At 39.5% G+C, this 18,090-nt stretch overlaps 1 protein-coding gene across 1 annotated transcript; it reads right to left on the minus strand.

The window, feature by feature from the left end:
* Positions 1-44: 44 nt before the first annotated feature.
* Positions 45-17,764, minus strand: tbca (tubulin cofactor a). Its single transcript, XM_034123413.1, has 4 exons — positions 17,596-17,764; positions 5,998-6,103; positions 2,971-3,057; positions 45-961 (listed from the first exon to the last, which is right to left on the minus strand). Exons 1-4 carry the CDS (start codon positions 17,646-17,648, stop codon positions 881-883), a joined length of 327 nt encoding a protein of 108 aa, XP_033979304.1. The 5' UTR covers positions 17,649-17,764; the 3' UTR covers positions 45-880.
* Positions 17,765-18,090: the final 326 nt, after the last annotated feature.

Raw genomic sequence — 18,090 nt, forward strand, 5'->3', positions numbered from 1 at the left:
TAACTGCAGACAGGCTGCTTTGTCATTCAGAGCAGGAATCAACATTTGTCTTTTCACTGAAGTGCTTCTCTTTATTGTATAGGCATCAAGACACAATCAATTCACCGCTCTTAACAGGATAATACACTGTGCAATTTGATCGATCAGTTCTCAATCTATCAGTTTATTAATCGATTAGTAGGTTGAAAGAAAATTACATTCCCAACAATTTTCACAATCAATAAAAAAAAGGCCAAACATTCACTGGTTTGTTTCTCAGATATGATCATTTCCAGCTCGTCAGTTGATCATTGTAAGTCCTATATTATATATGTGTTTTGCAAAGAGGTATTTTTCACTTTTTCCTGACCATTTTCAAATCAAAGGATTAATCAACAGGATGAAAGATAATAGCTACTTGCAGCTTTGGTTAGTATTCAGGGATGCATCATCATCAGAGGTTAGATCTTATGCAGGTTCTGCGGGTTTAAACAACTCGCATACAAATAAAAGGAATGCAAAATATATCTGAAAAGTATTCAGGTTAACTTCATAAAAGGTGATCTGCAAATTGACTACTGCTTTTTACAATAGTCACCATTGTAAACTACTTCAAATCAATCCAGTGAAATAACAAACATATGTGAGTATTTAACGATGTGTTTAAAGTCCAGATTGTGAATCATGATGTTAAGGAAAACCCTCTACTGGTGTGGCGTTAGAAATGTTATATCGTGTTCATGTGGGATCAAATGTGGTGGCACGTTAACAGTAGAAATAATTACATCAAGAACAGAGACCCTGAATGGATTCAGCTCTCCTCCACGCTTTCCAAACAGGGCCTTCCGAGAGGAATGAACATTTAAAGCAAGTGAATCTGAGCACAGAAACACATCAGAAATCATCCTTCAAGCTCCACTGAGTCCAACATGTTTCTGGCCTCTTTGTACTCCTCTGATTCGCACAAATCCTCTTCTGCTTCCTGGAAAGACACAAACACACACACTTTGGTTTTAATGTCCTTTTAGAACAATACTGCCATCTCCTAAACCCAAAAGTGAGGAAGTACAGCTACTCTCAAACTTTTGTCTGTCTTTATGAAACACATTTGAAATGAAGTGTCTAGATGTCACGTTGTGGCTGTCATAAAACTTGCAAGATGTCATATTTCCTTATTTTCATCACACCAGGATCTATATTTAGCAGCTAAGGGTTAGACGGAGGGAGGTATAGTGTCCCTGTCTTTTAAATCGAGTGTGTGTGAGTTCCTGTGTTGGTCAGCCAAGTGACAGTGCTGCTAATGAACTGTGATGAGCGTGTGCATATGTGCATGTCTGTCTTAAAGGTGGAAAGAAGGCAGGATAAATGGTAGGTGAAGAGGACATGTTGCTAATTCTGGGTTAGCTCCCTCTCGCATGTGAGGAGCTCAGTCAGCAGCTGCCTGTTGCTCTGCATTAATTGAGATGACCCTGGCACATGCATGCTTATGTTTGCTTCTCACCAAATCAACTAAACCCTGCAGGGAGTAGACAGTGTGGTTGAAAGGATAAACCAAAAATAGCATTTAATTGGTGTAACATGGGATAATGGAGTATATTCTAAAGATTACTTCAAATAAAGCATTTTTACAGAAGTAGTTTCTATTTGATTTGATTGAACTTTAAAATATCTCCTGTTGAGATGTACGTTACCACACCAGTACCTACTTTTGTTGTATGATATATTGTCCAAAAAGAAATTGCGGAAATGTAATTTCAAGACGATTAATGGCACTGATAAAAGGATGATATAATAGCAATAAATCAAATGAACTGTGGTTTTATTAACTAAAATGTAGCATGTATGTGCCAAGTCCATATGCATAAGGGCGGCTGGACTTAGTGTGCTGGACTTGGAATCAGGGGGTAGCAAGTTTGAGACCCACTGCAGTCAGCATGTCGTTGTGTCCCTGGGCAAGACACTTCACCCCAGATTGCTCCTGTGGGGATTGCCCACAGTACTGAATCATGTATGTAAGTCGCTTTGGATAAAAGCGTCTAACAAATGACATGTAATGTAATAAGTAATAAGTAATTGTCAGTAATAGCATGCGGTTTATTCTGGCATCTTGTTGGTACAATTTCTATGCAAACACAACAGGCAATATCTAGGTTTAGAGCAGTGTGTAAATGATAGAAAATATTTTTCTGATTGGGGTAATTACTTATTTGAACAAATTGCTTTGAAAAGTGTTGAAGCATTGGAATTCAAACATCTTGCAGTAATTAGAGTTTATAGTTTTTCCACCAATTGAACTGCTTTTGAACCAAGTGGGGGCATTGAACAACTTTTTCTGTGGTTTCATATGCAGTACTGCAGGTATTAGTAAGCCAGCTGTGAAGATTAGAACAATATTGTCACAGACTTATTTTTGAGCTACTTTAACTCAGTTTGACTTTCACACAGGGAGCACAGGCTATGAAAAAAGACATTACGCATCCAACACTAAACAGCAGTCAGGAAAGGTTAATGACTACATCAGAAACTTTAACATTACTCTTTCTTTGCATTGGTGTCTAATAATGAAATTGATTGCCATGTTAGCCATCACAAATGTTCAATCTAATAGCGTCTGTCAGCTTGTTCTTAGTTATTATACCACCTACTGACCAACATATTAGTTTATTTGAGTTTACTTTCCTGCTTTTCATTATTTTGTCACGTTTAATAACTCATTTCTCCTACTTTAGATCAGCTATGTGAAGTTACTCTCAGATATAGAATCAGAACAAAAAATGATTATAAGGTACACTGCTTGAGGGAGAATTTCATTCAGTGTGAAACACAAGCTGAGGCTTAATAATAAATAGTACATCACCTCACAAATACAAATTTCACCATGTAGTTTCAACAAGGTTACAAATTAGTTCCAGCAACAGACTAAATAGATTGAGAGTTTCATCAATATTGTTTTGTCCTGTTGTGAAATGGAAAACGTTTTTTTACACTTACTAATAACTGCTGCAGATCTGAGTGTGCTATGGTCAGGCGCCGGCGGCAGTCTGGGACCATCATCCTGGCTTCCTGCAACACCTCCACCTGAAACGCAGAGACACTCATCACCATCTTTATTCATGGATTACCCCCTCCACTGCTCCGGTTATCATTCCTCACATCATGGAACAAGTATTTTCCAAGTAAAGGACATGTATTCAAACAGCCAGAAACAGGCATATTCACTCCCTTGTTCCCGACAGTCCCCTGCAGGGCCCACTCTGCCGCGGTGAACATCTCCAAACAAGGCGGCGGTATGAAATATGTTATTGAGTTATCGATCGGGCAGGGAGTTGGGCAGCGGGGGAGAGCACCTCGATCTGACTGCACACCTGGATAAATGAAGAAACCCTGGGCCTAGGAGCTTTGATCAGGCGTAAAGAGGTATTACTACGCCTGGAGGGAAACTGTGTTACAGGCTGGGGAACTTTCACAGCCGCGGATAATGTGGAATTCCCCCGGCTGGCACCCTAAAGAGCAGAGAAGAGTTGGCTAACGCTGTCAGACACACTCACTCATGACAGATGCTTCCTCACCTAGCCCTCTGTCGAGCTGCAGAGTCAAAACATGGAGGCAGCTACACACATGTACATTACACGGCTTTGCACACTAACAGGCAGGCAGATGAACTCATACACAGACTACGCTGAGAGACGGCAGACAACTAGTCGAGCTGTTTGCCGTCTACATGTGACAAGGTGAGCCAGACAAAGCAGAGGAATGCAGAAACAGAGAAAAGTCACGGTGCCCTCCCGCTGCAGTGGAATGATCCCATCAGCGCTGGATGAAGATGACACTTACAGCGTATTGATTCCATTAAAATAAAAACCTCTAATCCATCCTGCCTCAGACCTCTCATCTCCAACCATAATCCATCTGGCCTCCCAATCTCCCCGTTTAACACCGGCCAAGCACGCTGCTCAGCCCCAGCCACCACGCTATGAATGAACAAACAAAAACACACACAGAATTGTAATGTTACCAGTAAACATGATCAGGAGCGCTGCCTGCTCTGCAGTTCCTCCTGCCTGGAACATGAAGTGACTAGGACACTCTGTGGAGCTTTGATTGTGAACCGTGTTTTGGGGTTATTTATTGACAAGTAGGGCTGCAAGATATCACATTTCTGCCTAGTGATTGCGATGTGTGCATGCAAAATAGTCACATTGCGGAGGGTGCAATGTGACTATTTTGTCCTCAAACAAGTCATTCCGGGAACTTTTTTGCTGAAAACTCGCCCATGAAAATGTTCATGGCTATTTTACAAAAGAAGCCACTGAAGTTGTCGGCCAAAACTTGAAAATGAGCAAGCAAATAAAAAAAACAAGATGATGTTAACCAAAAACAGGTTTGTTATTGTCATCTGGTGAAAATTACTGTATTTTTTGTTGTTGTTATTACAAAAGAAAACTATCCCAATTGTCTTTTTTCCCCAGTGTCATTTAGCCCTAATGTCAAGGATAATGTGGTTAAGATTTGATGTGTTCTTTATCTCTTTTTGGAGATATGCCTAGTGTTGTGTAAAAGTAAAACTAAAGATCTTGGCTTCAGAGACACCCCCCTACGATGAGCATTTTCATAAACAGTGTGAAGCACACTGCCCATCCAAAAGAAAAGTCAGACCGCCTTTAGCTTTGAGTACAGCACGCAGTCGCCGTGGCATCATTTCGATAAGCTGCAGCAATGTCACAAAATGTATTTCTGTCCAGAGTTGCATTAATTTCTGCCAAGATCTTGTATTTCTGATGAGTCGCAACGCGGGACAAAGTCTTCTCCAGGACATCCCAAAGATTCTCAATGGGGCTGAGGTCTGGACTCTGGGGGCCAATCCATGTGTGGAAGGATGTCTCCTGCTCCCTGAACCCCTCATTCACAATGCGAGCGCCATGAATCCTGGCATTGTCATCTTGGAATATGTCCGTGCCATCAGGGAAGAAACACGCCATTGATGGAAAGACCCGTTCATTCAGTATATTCAGGTAGTCAGCTGACCTCATTCTTTGGGAACATAACGTTGCTGAACTTAGACCTGACCAACTGCAGCAGCCCCAGATCATAGCCTGCCCCCACAGGCTGTACAGTAGGCATGATGGCTGCATCACTTCATCCTCCTCTCTTCTTACCCTGATGCGCCCATCACTCTGGAACAGGGTAAATCTGGATTTTAATAATGCGTTGGACAGTTCTTCACCCAATTTGAGAAGTTTCAGCAATCTCCTTTGTTGTTTTCTTTGCTTGATGCAGGCAAATAATTTGATCCTTCTGAAAGTGATTAACATCCTCTCCAAGAGCACAGGATATGTCTTCCGACATGGTTGTTTAAGAAATTAGAAGCTAAGCACCACATCAGCTAGGGTTAAATAACCTGTTGTCAGCTGAAACATATTAATCAGTTGGCAACTTTTTTTTTGGACGAGCAGTTTATCTAAGCTAATATAATCCTTAAATGTCCATCAAACAGTTGTTGATATGTTTCTGTCTGCACCAAAGTGATAAACAGATTAACCAACAGAGTCATAGCAATCCCTGAAGCCATGATGCTAGCATGGCTTTAAATACTTTATAAAAATAATTAAGAAGAGTGAAGTGTAAAAAATCTTAGAAAAAGATACAGTGTGTGTTTAGGATGATAGCGACTTGTGCTGCATACACATGTTCAAACCCTATCCAATGCACAGGGAAATGAATGAGAGAAGGGTAGGGACACTGAATTACCAGCATGTGTCAGTAATTATCAAACTCCTCTAAAGTAACATGATATAATTACATATGCATCAGGCAAATTACAAAATCACTAATGATTCTCCTCTCAAAACCTAATTCTTCATTATCACAGTGGACTGACCTCATTACATGAATGAGGGGCAACTCGGATCAGAAATCTCTCTAACTATGGGAGAGCAAAACCTCTCCACTTACTTACTATAGAGATAGACTGCTGATGGTACATGTTTTTAAATGAAGACACATATTGTCCAAACATACCTGTTTCCTGAAGACATATTCACATCCTCCCTCTGTTTTCATGCGCTCCACCTTCTCCTCCTGCTGCTTCATCTCCTTTTCGTAGGAAATCTCCTCCTTCGCCAGCCTGCAGACACCGAGGGCAGGGAGAGAGGAGAAGACAGCTCACAGTTAGAGTCAGTGACAGAGTGTTGTTTCATCAGAGAGGAAACATAAATGCACAGACTCCCAGACAGATAATATAGGCCGAAGCATGAAGGCGGCGTGTTGTGATGGTCATCTGTCTCAGACGGGGCAATCTATCCTCATTCTGTCCCACGGCTCTCTGACTGAGGGGACAGTGAGATCATCTCCCGCAGGACGGGAAGACACACACCTCAATAACACCATCCCTCCTGCTCTCTGATACACAGGATGCTGGTATCGTGGTGGAGAGCAGCCGCACAGTATGCTTTGAAATGAAACCTTACATTTTCAAATAAAGAAACTTGGAATAGGTTGCACAGAAAATCCACAGGAAAATAATCGCTGACTATTTTGATAATTGATTGGTAGTTATACAGGTTTTCATGCAAAAATGAAGGGAAAATGACAGTGTTTTTAGCCTCAAATGTGTCTTAACTGTGTCTCTTCTTATTTCAGTGTGAATTAGACTTGCAGTAATCCTACTCTAAAGTTGACCATGGAGAACATCTTTCTAACTAATCAATGATTCAGCCTGATGACATGTTATATCCAAATATCATTAGATCATATTAATGGGTTATTTAGTTACCGTCTTAACTAACTGTCTCTGCTTATTCCAGCCTGAATCTGACTTGCAGATCCTTTAAAGTTGACCATTGAGAAAATGTTGAATTATATGGTTCATTTTCTGGGGATCAACCAATCAGTTGTTCAGTCTAATCTGATCTATAATCTAATGAATATTTTATATCTGCATGTCATTGATTCCTATAACAAAAATGAGCATGATGAAGTACACGAGGACAATTCTGAATTATTATTACACGGACAACTCTGTGCTTTGCTAATTTCACATTAATTCAGAGCGTCAGAGAAATGTAAATTGACATAGTCCCTTGTATGCTGTTCAATTCCATTATTTTATTTCCATTCATAATCTAATTCCATTTTCTCTCTTCCACAATATTCAAAGTGAGACTCTGCAGTGACACGTTAGACATTAAAACAATTTCAATACTGATAACATTGACTTTCTTTATAATCACTACTTTAAAAGCACTTTGAATTGCCTTGTGTTGAAAGGTGCTGTATAAATAAACTCGTCTTGCCTTGCCTTGCCTTAAACCAAACTGAATTGTGATTTTATTTGTTTTTAAATCTATAAATTATCAGGTATAAGAAATATCAAGCATCAACTTGTATATATTGTATCCCAACATTCTTTCCCGTACTGAATAAACATGCAGCAGCCACATAAATAAAAATACTTTTGGTGTTCTTGGAAACTTTATGATGTCTTCTAGCTCACACTTTGTCCTTTTCTGACTTCTTGTATCTACTTCTATTGCCTCCACAACACAGACACCCACACACCACCAGTCCTTTTTAGAGATGAATTGATCATCAATTTAGTCCCTAATTTGGACCAAGTCAGGTGGTAAATGGGCCTCTTTTCCTTAATTGTTAGTGAAAATGGGCTTGAGTACATTGATACATTTTGATTATTTATCAATTACAGGCCAAATGGAACTAAATCTATTAAACAGATTCCGGCACTGATTGGCATAATGGAGTTTGAAAATTTCGCTATTGATAATGATTCCCAGCTAATAGTCTTTTTCCGGCTGCGTATGCTTGTCGGGAATGACAACACAAATTTAATTTTTCATAAAATCAGCTGCGTGTGCGTAAGTGAGTGATCCTTCATTAATCAGTTACATTACTGGAGACCCTTCCCTCCGTGTTGCACCGCTCCTTGCTTAGCCAAGGAAGCCAACAGCACTCTGTCATATTTTACATCAATTACCACTCATTCTAATACGGTTCCATCAAGAAGCTTTTAAACAGGCACCATATGCAATCGCAGCCTCCTGCCTTCCCCTCTCATGCTAGATGCAGAGTGAGTGATGTCCCCTGTTTAGACTCAAAGAAGGAGGCAAAGCGAGGGGAAAGATGGAGGAAGGAAGGCTGGAATAATTTGAATAAAACTGAAGGACAGTCTAATAACAAAATGTCCATTCCTCCCCTTCCAGTCCTGATGTTAATTTCTTATTTCTCCCAGACTTGGAGCGCTGTGTGAATGAGGGTCGTGGCTGGTTTTAAATAGACCTGCCACCTCAGGCTTAATGGAAAAGGCAGCTCTGTGGAAAATAGAAAAAAAGGGAATTAGAGCCAGCCGACACACACATTCGGCCGCCTCCTCTAGCACTGTATTTTTGAGCCACGATGTAGTCTGTGCTGGGACCGGAATGACAAAGGCAAATTACTGTTGTCATTTTATTAAGGGTATCCGCCTCGCTAGGGCAGAAAAGGCACTGACTGGAATGTGCAGGAGCCACTGGAAATAGGCCTGGCTAAAAGAGCAGGCAGGTTTCCTCTAAACTCCAATATATATAAAAAGAGAGGAGGGAGGGTACAAGGGGAGAGGAGAAGGGAAGGAGAGACAGAGGAGAAAGACACAGAAAGCAATGAGTCTGTGCGTTTTAACCAAACTGCTTGATTAAGGGAACATGTCAAGATTTTGGAGAGGGTGTAAGATGTAATATTTAGAGAATCAAACAGTATTTTCAATGAAGAACACTTTTCCACTATGGGAAATCCAGCCAGCATCATCAGCGCCTCAGTGAGCCTGTTAGTAATCTGACCCTCATCAAAACACAATCAATAGCACATTACACTATCACCACTGACAGGAGGGAATTAGAGATGTGATGGACGAGAGACACTCTCAGTCCATCACACAGACTACCATACCGACGCATTATCCCACCACACCTCATTATATCTATTCCATAGTCCAGCATGGTAAATCTGGACACATTGCACACATTTAGCTCAGAATGGATGCCAACTCTATTAATAGGCTTAGGCTGTCTTAAACTGGATGATGAGTTTTAGAAGTCTTACATTGCAAAGCTTATGTTTTGTCCCGGATGTCATGTACAAAACAAAACAAATGCATTATGCTACAGATTTGAAATTACAATTCATTATTCTTTTGTGCCGAAACAGGCCATTATGTCAGAGATACAAAATTAAGACAGCTAATCCAAAGGCTACATCCATCATCAGCTAGAAAATGATGCAAACGGGAAGGAAGAGAGTGAATGGAGACAGAGTGAGAGATAAACAGGTTCAAATAGTGAACACAAGGCTTAGGCAATGCAAGTATTCTGGTCTTAGTGTTTGACTCGTGGCAATTTTTTTTGATATAAAGAATAATGTAGGTTGGTAAAGCACTAAAATAAGAAATAATATTTTAATTATTCATTTGATAAATGACTTGATTCCTGCAGGTCAATCAGATGTTTCTAAAGCAGCTAAAGCAAATACTCAATGAAATTAACATAAATGTTCATTGAACTATTTGTGATAAAATAATGGTCATTTATATCAACTAATGCCCCTTTCACACCAACGCGGTTCCAGTTCCGGAGCTGGAGCTTGAAAAGCACCGTTTTTTCCTGTTCACACCGCAGCGGAGCCGCCTCTAAGCTCCGGAATCCGGTTCGTTTCAAGCACCAAAAAGTTGACGGTCTAGAAAGCAAGCACCGCATACGTCACGCTTACGTCGGAGGCGGGATCAACCTCTAACAACAACAAAAAGCCTGCGTTTAATTCAGTTTGTAAACAACGATGGAAAACCTAAAACTTAACAAGCAGCAGTGGTCCACTGAAGAGACCAGCTACCTACTGGGAATCTGGTCTTCCGAAGAGGTACAGAGGAAGTTGGAGGGGAGCACGCGGTCCAAAGCAATTCTACATTGTCCCATTTTTCCCATTTCTTCCATTTCGTTTCGACAGAGCAAAACCAAAACGAGTAGCGCTTCAATACAATCAGCCATTGTTGTTGTTGTCGATGCGAGGGGTTTCCGCGCGGTTTGGCTTTATGAAGCAGGCACGAAAACGGTTACGTCATGACGCAAACGATAACCCTAAACCCTACCTTTGCCATCTTTTACAATTGCTTTTTTTTTTTATTACACCAGTTTATCAAATAAATAAATTCAGACTTGTATAACAGTGGCATTGGCAGTATTGTTGAGTAAAATAAATGATCAGCATACTCATCCTTGTTTGCATTTCCTTTTGAATCTACATCAGGATATTGAGAGAAACATGTAAGATCACATTACTTTATTTTGTTAAGATCATTATGCCAAGATTATCAAACTCTACTGGTATCTTGACATTGAGAAAATAGTGTTCACATCTTAGCGACTAAGTCTACAAATCGGGTTAATTATTTTTCACAGTGAACTTTCAAGTTGTAGAAGTTGTCAGGGTCTTTGTAAAGAGTTCTCAATGCCTGTCTTAATCTGAACATGCAGCTAAAAGCCAGGAAGGAAGATACATTGAGCATCACAGGGAGTGCTCCTATAGGACAAGAGAGATGAGAGATTTTTAAATGTAACATGCTTTTACTGCAAACTCCACATTTCCTGTTTCTGTCTTTTACAGTAAAGACCTTGTAACAGGGACATATGTCATGCTTTTATTGAGAAGAAGGCACAGTCACATATAAAGTGTAACTAACTACATGTCTATCACAACTATCTTTCACTTGGCTACCAGCAGCAGCTTTCTTGAGTGAGTCCATTTATTAAATCAGGGTAGAATTTGGTCTTACGCTACATTTGCATACTTTTAACCACTACTTTTCAATGGATTACTTTCATTAATCAAATCACTTTCCATCTGTCACTACACAAATAATAGTTCAAGCTTGCTGTATATGTATAAGCAGAGTCTACTGTAGATGCCAGGTAAACATATTCTGAAGAAAAGTGACTGTACATGGTTTAAGATGTGTTTGTGATGCCCCTGTGGGTTCATCTGGAGAGGGTGTGGCTGTGCTGCATCCAGCCACCTTGATTGCAGTAACTCAGGGCACCTGGGTCTGGTGCCCTGCAGCTATGTAAAGCCTCTCTGCTCCTCTCTGGCTGCGTTTCACTTCGGTTAAATGGATTCCTTGCGTCCCTCACTTGCGTCGTTTCCCTGCGTTTAGTCCCTCCCACCAGGGAAGCATGGAGAGACGCAAGGAAACCACGAGAAGCAGGGAAATGAGTTTTAAGAGCAATGGGACGTCGTTTCCTTCGGAGCGTCACGTGAAGCGACGTCCGTTTGTGATGACACCGCACAGCTGATCGTCTAACAGCAGCTCTGTCCCCGTTATTTTCACAAACACCCCCGCCTCTGTTAGTACACATTTACTGACACAAACATTTGTATCATCTGTTGTAGACCCAAATAAATAAAATCAAATAAGAACTCATTCTCAAAAAAGATAAACGCCATTCTTAAAATGTATAAACGAACAATAGTTAGATTAATATTGATTAGAGTGCACAATAGAAATAACATAATTCAGAGAAGAAAAAGAGATATGTTATCTATCAAAACCCAGTTAGATTAACATTCATTGGATTGCACACTTAGTTTGTTTGTGTGGATATGTAGCAAAATAACATTTTAAATAGCACTTAATGACTGACTGAATGGAAATGACAATAAATGAAAATGTAAAACGAAAAAAGCGATCATGAAAATGTTTCCAAAAAATGAATAAAATGATTTTTGTCCACTTTGTTGTTCAGATATATCACATATTTGTAACTAAATTATACATTAATTGAAACAAAACACAGTATAAACTGAGGAGTGACTCTCGTGAGTTTCATGTGTTTTCTTCACTCCGCTGGGAAACTGCTCTCATGTCAAGAAGCATCAGATCAGTGCATGCGCTGCATCGTCCAATCAGTGAGCGATACACAGTAAGGGGGCGGGGCGAGTGTCTGAGGATTTCATCGAAGGATGGTCTGGTGGTTCCTCGATTATAGCTCCTCGCGCCTCCAGCAAAAATAAGGCCATTGGGACCAGGGCTCTCGACTAACTTTTTTCACCATCCTCCCGGAACCGTCCCGAAATACAATCTAAGCCGTCCCGAAATTAATGTGGATCATCCCGAATTTAAAATATTTGTTTTTCTACATTATCATTAGTTAAAATCATTCAAAGTGACCTTTAACATAAATAAAACATCATACAAATCATTAGATGATAATTCATCAACCTTTTTATTTGAGTAAATCAGTCAAACACATAAACAAAGGCCAAATATATTTAAAAAAAACACACAAGCGAGAAAGTTACTCTAATATTGAATCCAATCAAGTCCCATCCGATTAACAAAAAAATCCAACACTCTGTCCTGAAGACAGAAGACAGAACCCAGAGTAACCACTAACCAGGATGACAGTCTGTAACACAGTCAGGAGACCTTTACAAACTGCCCCGCCCCCTCGCACACAGACGGGAGAGAGAGCTCTCTTGTCTGGATTGGAAAGATCGAAAATACATCATAGACGCATTTTGTAGTCTTATTGCATATTAGAAACGGAGTTGGCGAAACTAAAACTGCAATATAATGTTCATGTAGCAATAATACATATGACATATGTTTTAAATGTCTCCAGTACCGATAAAAAGACCAGGGTAGGGTACCCATCCCTACATGGGGAGAGGCGAAGCATATTGCTAAGGACTAAATACGATGGAGAGTTCTCATCTCAGCTGCAATGACATGTCTGGAAACCCCCTCTAGGGTGCCCCATGCATAGCGCGCCGTCAAAAGCTGCTTCATAAGTTACGTTTTGTTTCTCCGCACCGCTCCGGGGTAAAAAAAATGGTAGTTACATCACAGCTGTGCGGCTGGCTGACAGCTGTAGCTACGTACTGTGTGTGTGTGTGTGTGTGTGTGTTTCGCGGGTTGCTAAATGCTTTGTGTGTGTTTATGTTGACAAGGAGGTTTAATAACTGTGTACTACACAAAACGTGCAGTCAGTTTCATTTTCATCGCCGTTCGTAGTAGAGTTAGCAGGGTATTTTTATTTTAACTCTCGTCCCAAATTCGTCCCAAAATTCATTTGTATCCTCCCCGACCCGATTTTTTTCGGCCCCGGGACGACGGGAGGTCCTTAAGCTCGAGCCCTGATTGGGACGCTACTCAAGATGGCGCAGACAAATCAACTTCCGGTGAGACCGAGACCGAGGAGCGAGGAAATGAAAAATAAGAGAAGTGAAACGCAGCCTGTGGGTGTTTCTCAATCGCGAGTACGCTTGCTTGGTAGCACATGTCTGCCGAGTAGAGATGTCCCGATCCGATCACGTGATCGGGGATCGGAGCCGATCACGTGATTTTCAAAAGATCGTAATCGGGAGAAAAAAATCGGGGATCGGGATTTTTTTTTTTTTTTTTTAATAAAATATTTTTATTATTTTATTTAATGTTACAAAACAAAAATGACCATGTTCACGTCTTAAAGTCATCCTGAGGCCTTAGTTTTGGTTTAAAATTACACAACATCATGTATGTGTTGCTTCTTTTGGGCTTGTTTTCATAGACCTGGTTGCTTATTTCTCTCAAATCTGGCAACAGAGTGGGCAGGGCGCAGTGTCTAATAGTAGCAGTAAGCTAACGAGAGGCTACGTTCAGCTGGTGCCTCGGGAGTCGGGACAGAGAAAATGTCAGGAGTTTGGAAGTATTATAAAATTGAAAGCGAAGGCAGTGCAACAGCCAGATGCAATGTTTGCAAGGCGGAGGTTCCGCGTGGTGGAAAGAACAGAGCTACGTTCAACACGACCAATCTAATACGCCACCAACAACACGACGAGTACACAGCGGCCACTCAGGTAACGGCACTGAAACAACCAACACTTTCAGAGACTTTTAAAAGGAAAGAGAAATTGCCCCAGAACAGTGAAAAGGCCAAAAACATAACAGCCAAGATAGCTGAATTCATCGCGTTGGATGACCAGCCGTTATCTGTGGTGGAGAACGTGAGGTTTAAGGGACAACTTGAATGCTTTTTTCCTTTTTTTTCTCTTAATGCATTGCATAAAGATCGGATTGGGAAAAATCGGTATCGGCAGATTGTCAAAATCAAATGATCGGAATCGGATCGGGAGCAAAAAAAGGTGATCGGGACATCCCTACTGCTGAGCATCTTGCTTCAGAAGCGAGTCAAGAATACTTCCTGCTATTCGGAAAACAAAGAGTGGAACAGGCTAGCAAGTGTGCAGGTGTGCGTCATATGAGAGGCCCCGCCTTACATCTTCCGCCACAGATTTGGGGAAATTGGTCCGTGCGCAAAGCATTGTGGGGATTTTAAGACCGCGGAGTCTACTCATGTGTACACTCGATATTTCTCCAAACGGAGTACGCCGGGCTCGGTAGATTTCCAAGTATACTGGAGATTGGAACAGTACTTCGGCGGCACTCGATGACGTAGTATGCTTGAAATAGTGGCTCGGAAGCAGCTTTACTCGCGATTGAGAAACACCCAGAGTCTTCCCTCTGCTTTTCCCTATAGGCCCCCGGTTTTGTTGAGTATATGAGTGATTCTATAATTTAGGGTGCATTTCACATCAACAAAACAGTACAAAGAAAGTGTTCTTTCTCAATAGAACAATCAGTGGTTCAAGTTAGTATATTCCTCAGTGTAACATATCCACTAGTTGCAAAGCTTAAACATTTTTTTATTTTATTTTATTTTAAGGGAAAGGATGTTTTCACTACTCAGTTTGTCAACTATGTTACGGACAAACTTGATGTCATTACAATCATTTGATTAAGTCCTGCACTTCAAGTAAAATCACATTTGAAAGGCTCTTGAGTCTATTCTACCATATATCCAAAGATATTTTAAAGTTTAAAAAATAATTGTATTAAAGTTTTGTTTTTTTCATGTGATATGTTCAGCACTGTCATTAAGTTTAGGGATATTTTGTATTATAAAACTACCATACAGGTCATTTTGATAGTTTTAAGAGATGTCATGTAAACTCCAACCTGTGTAGATATACATTATACTATAAAGGATATCAGAAGCACTATTTTAGATATTTTAAATTTGAAAAAATGAGGTGCAACATAGTTGACAATGAAAGTCAAACATTTGACGCAAATAAAATAGTTGACTGGACACATTATTAACCATCAGCACTATGTTAATTTCAAGGCAGAAGTGCAAAATTCCATTGATAATGATGTGTAATGACGTCTACATGTCCTACAAATTGTCAACTAGGTTACCTGTCAACTAAGTTACTACAGTTATTACAGTACTGGGTAACTTAGTTGACAGGTAACCTAGTTGACAATTTGCTTTTGCCTTGCTTGGATGACCACATGTCATTTTCTTGAACAGGTTAACATCACATTTGAACATATAATTGAATTAAAATCATTAAACAATTGTAAACCATAACAATGTACGTAACATTGTTGATTGTCAATGAGTATATTAATTGACCATGTGCTATTATACATAAAATATTGTAAATAATTAGAGGACAATCACCACAGTGTGTTCAAAATGTCTGCCAAAGAGGAACATGGCATCATGTGATGCTGGTGACATGGTATTGGGACAAACCATTTTTGAGTTAAAGGGGGGAGTTCTCTTAGTAACATAGTTGACAGAACTTTTGCGGACATTCATATATTAAGATATTTAAATTATTTAAAGGAGGAAATCAATTAAAAAGATGTTATTATTCTTTAGTATTTAGACTTTTGAAATAAATGAATACTTTTTTTAATTTACTTTAATGGTTTTTATTCATTATTTTGAAACCAAGACACCCTCAACTGAAAAACGGACAGAGCAAAAATTGACAATTTAAGAACATCATGACACATTTCAAGCTAAATAAAGCATAGGATGCACATAATGTTTGTGTGATATTATAACATACTTTCCAATAATAGGCTAAATATGATATTTTTGAAGAAAATACTTAGAATAATTATAATTATCATCAATGGACATGGAATGTACCCTAAATTGTAGAATCACTCATATGCTGTTGTTACTTTAGTTGCTTTTCTTTGTGCACCTCACACATACATGTCCATGCAACCCTCACCCTGCATTTACACTACTGATACCACTGACGTCCACACCTCATGCTTTACTTGTTGCACTTAATTAATTTGGTTAATTTGAATTGTTTGGTTAAATAAACATATTTTACTAACCGTTGATATGGTGTGTCTCCTCTTTGTTGTGGCCTTTTGAGCCAGGTCATAACAGTGTTTCTTGGAATAAATCAATAATTTCCCATGCTTCCTGGAGATGTTTTAAATCCAAATGTCACTCAATGGCATCGCAGAGCGTGTGGACAAGTATCAATAAATAGAAACAAGGTAAACAACTAAACTAAACTGTCGTTAAAGGGAGTTAAGTTGTAGCTGTCTTTTGATTTATTCCAATTTTAAAAATTTGTAATTAATCTTGCAATACATGTTGATACAGTATGTTAACAAAGCTGATAGTTTGATCAAGGAATATGAGTAACAAGTTAACCTAAGCTTGTCTTATATATGTATATAAAAAGACAGAAAGAGTTATATAAATTGGGAACATGAAACAACGAATGTATAACTAGTTACAAACCAGATACTAAATATTGAATGCCTAATGGCATCAAGCTGGACCCTTTTGAAGCTGTGGTGGAGAAGAGGACACTGAACAGGCTATTGAAATTATGGTTAAAAACTGACGAAGAGATTTGAGATTAGTTGTTTCCACCCAGGTAGTTTAAGACTAATAGTGTGGAAAGTAAAATCCCATCAAAGATCATTAACTTAGAAATTATTATGATGTGCAGTCACAGTAAACGTGTAGGCCCAATATAAATGTGATGTCCCAAGTCCATCCTAACAGTAGCAGTAAAGGTGCAGTGTCCTCTGACTGTGCAGGTATTTACCACATCTCCGATTGTCCCCCAAAAGCTGAGAATGGGTTGAGAAAAGTGTTGTATTATGGAGATAAAAAACACGGCTAAAAATGCTTGGTTTAAAACAGCAGTTTCATCTTTTGTTAGCCAATGTACGCAGTTGTTTGTGGGAACAATTGTAGCTAGCTTTGTTCCAATATATATCCATGTATGCGAATAAAACATCATAATAAAAACGTTTAGGTCCTTGGTTTTAAGAGACATCTACCATTAGCATAAATGAAGTTTGAGAAACAAAACAACAGCGTCACCTCACTGACGAGCGAAATACAAGAGATGTTTTTAGCATGTGAAAGCTAACAGCTAACAACATTGGACCAACGTTAGCTACCACTGCAAGTCACACCCAACACATCATTATGTATAGTAGCCTACACAGTAGGCTTGTATTATGCACCTGACGGGTAAGGGGGAGTGTATGCACCGCAATAACAACACAAAAGAACTGTGTACCGACCATAGGCCGCGCCGAAGCACCGTAATAAAGTTAGAACCTAACGAACAAATCGTCTTGCAACCGTCTAGGCTAAGCTAGTTAGCTCCTTACATTTAGCTTAACGTGGCTATTCTATGCAGTTGGCTTGCATGAGATAGTTATTCTGATATGTTATATATGAAAGCAAATCTTACCTCTTAACGATGCCAGTTTTAATCTTGATTTGCCTTATTCTTGGGTCTGCCATGGCTGTAGATTGTAGGTATTTCTCAGTTGTAACGGTTGAAACGTGCTGTGAACGGTGTGCCGGTTGGAAGTCAGGGATGAGAAGCTGCGCACAGATACATCGATACAGGCGGATGATTATCGAGTGAATGGATCATAATAACAGATACAGTAAAGTAAACACTTAAGGAATGAGCTTTGGTTAAGCTACATTATTGCACTACAGTTAAATAAAAAAACTGATGATAAAAAAAAAGTAAACAATGAATATAATAAATGTACTGACATAAAACAGCTAAATTAGAACTCTATTTAAGATAAGATAAGATAGTTTATTCATCCCAATTTGGGAAATGTTTGTGTTGCAGCAGCATAAAAAGACATGGTATTGTACAATAAAAATTCAAGACAAGAAATAAACAAGAAAGTAGAAAATATACATGTTGAATTTAACAAGGTACATA

This window comes from Trematomus bernacchii, unplaced genomic scaffold, assembly GCF_902827165.1.
Source record: "Trematomus bernacchii unplaced genomic scaffold, fTreBer1.1, whole genome shotgun sequence".
Taxonomy (NCBI): Eukaryota; Metazoa; Chordata; class Actinopteri; order Perciformes; family Nototheniidae; genus Trematomus; species Trematomus bernacchii.

What these genes read in the sequence shown, in the direction of transcription:
- tbca (XM_034123413.1), bottom strand. Translation starts at nt 17,648, where the DNA reads ATGGCAGACCCAAGAATAAGGCAAATCAAGATTAAAACTGGCATCGTT. An exon ending in AAAACTGGCATCGTTAAGAG is followed by an intron (nt 6,104 to 17,595) that starts GTAAGATTTGCT and finishes CGGTGTCTGCAG; the next exon opens with GCTGGCGAAGGAGGAGATTT. An exon ending in CAGATCTGCAGCAGTTATTA is followed by an intron (nt 962 to 2,970) that starts GTAAGTGTAAAA and finishes GTGTCTTTCCAG; the next exon opens with GAAGCAGAAGAGGATTTGTG.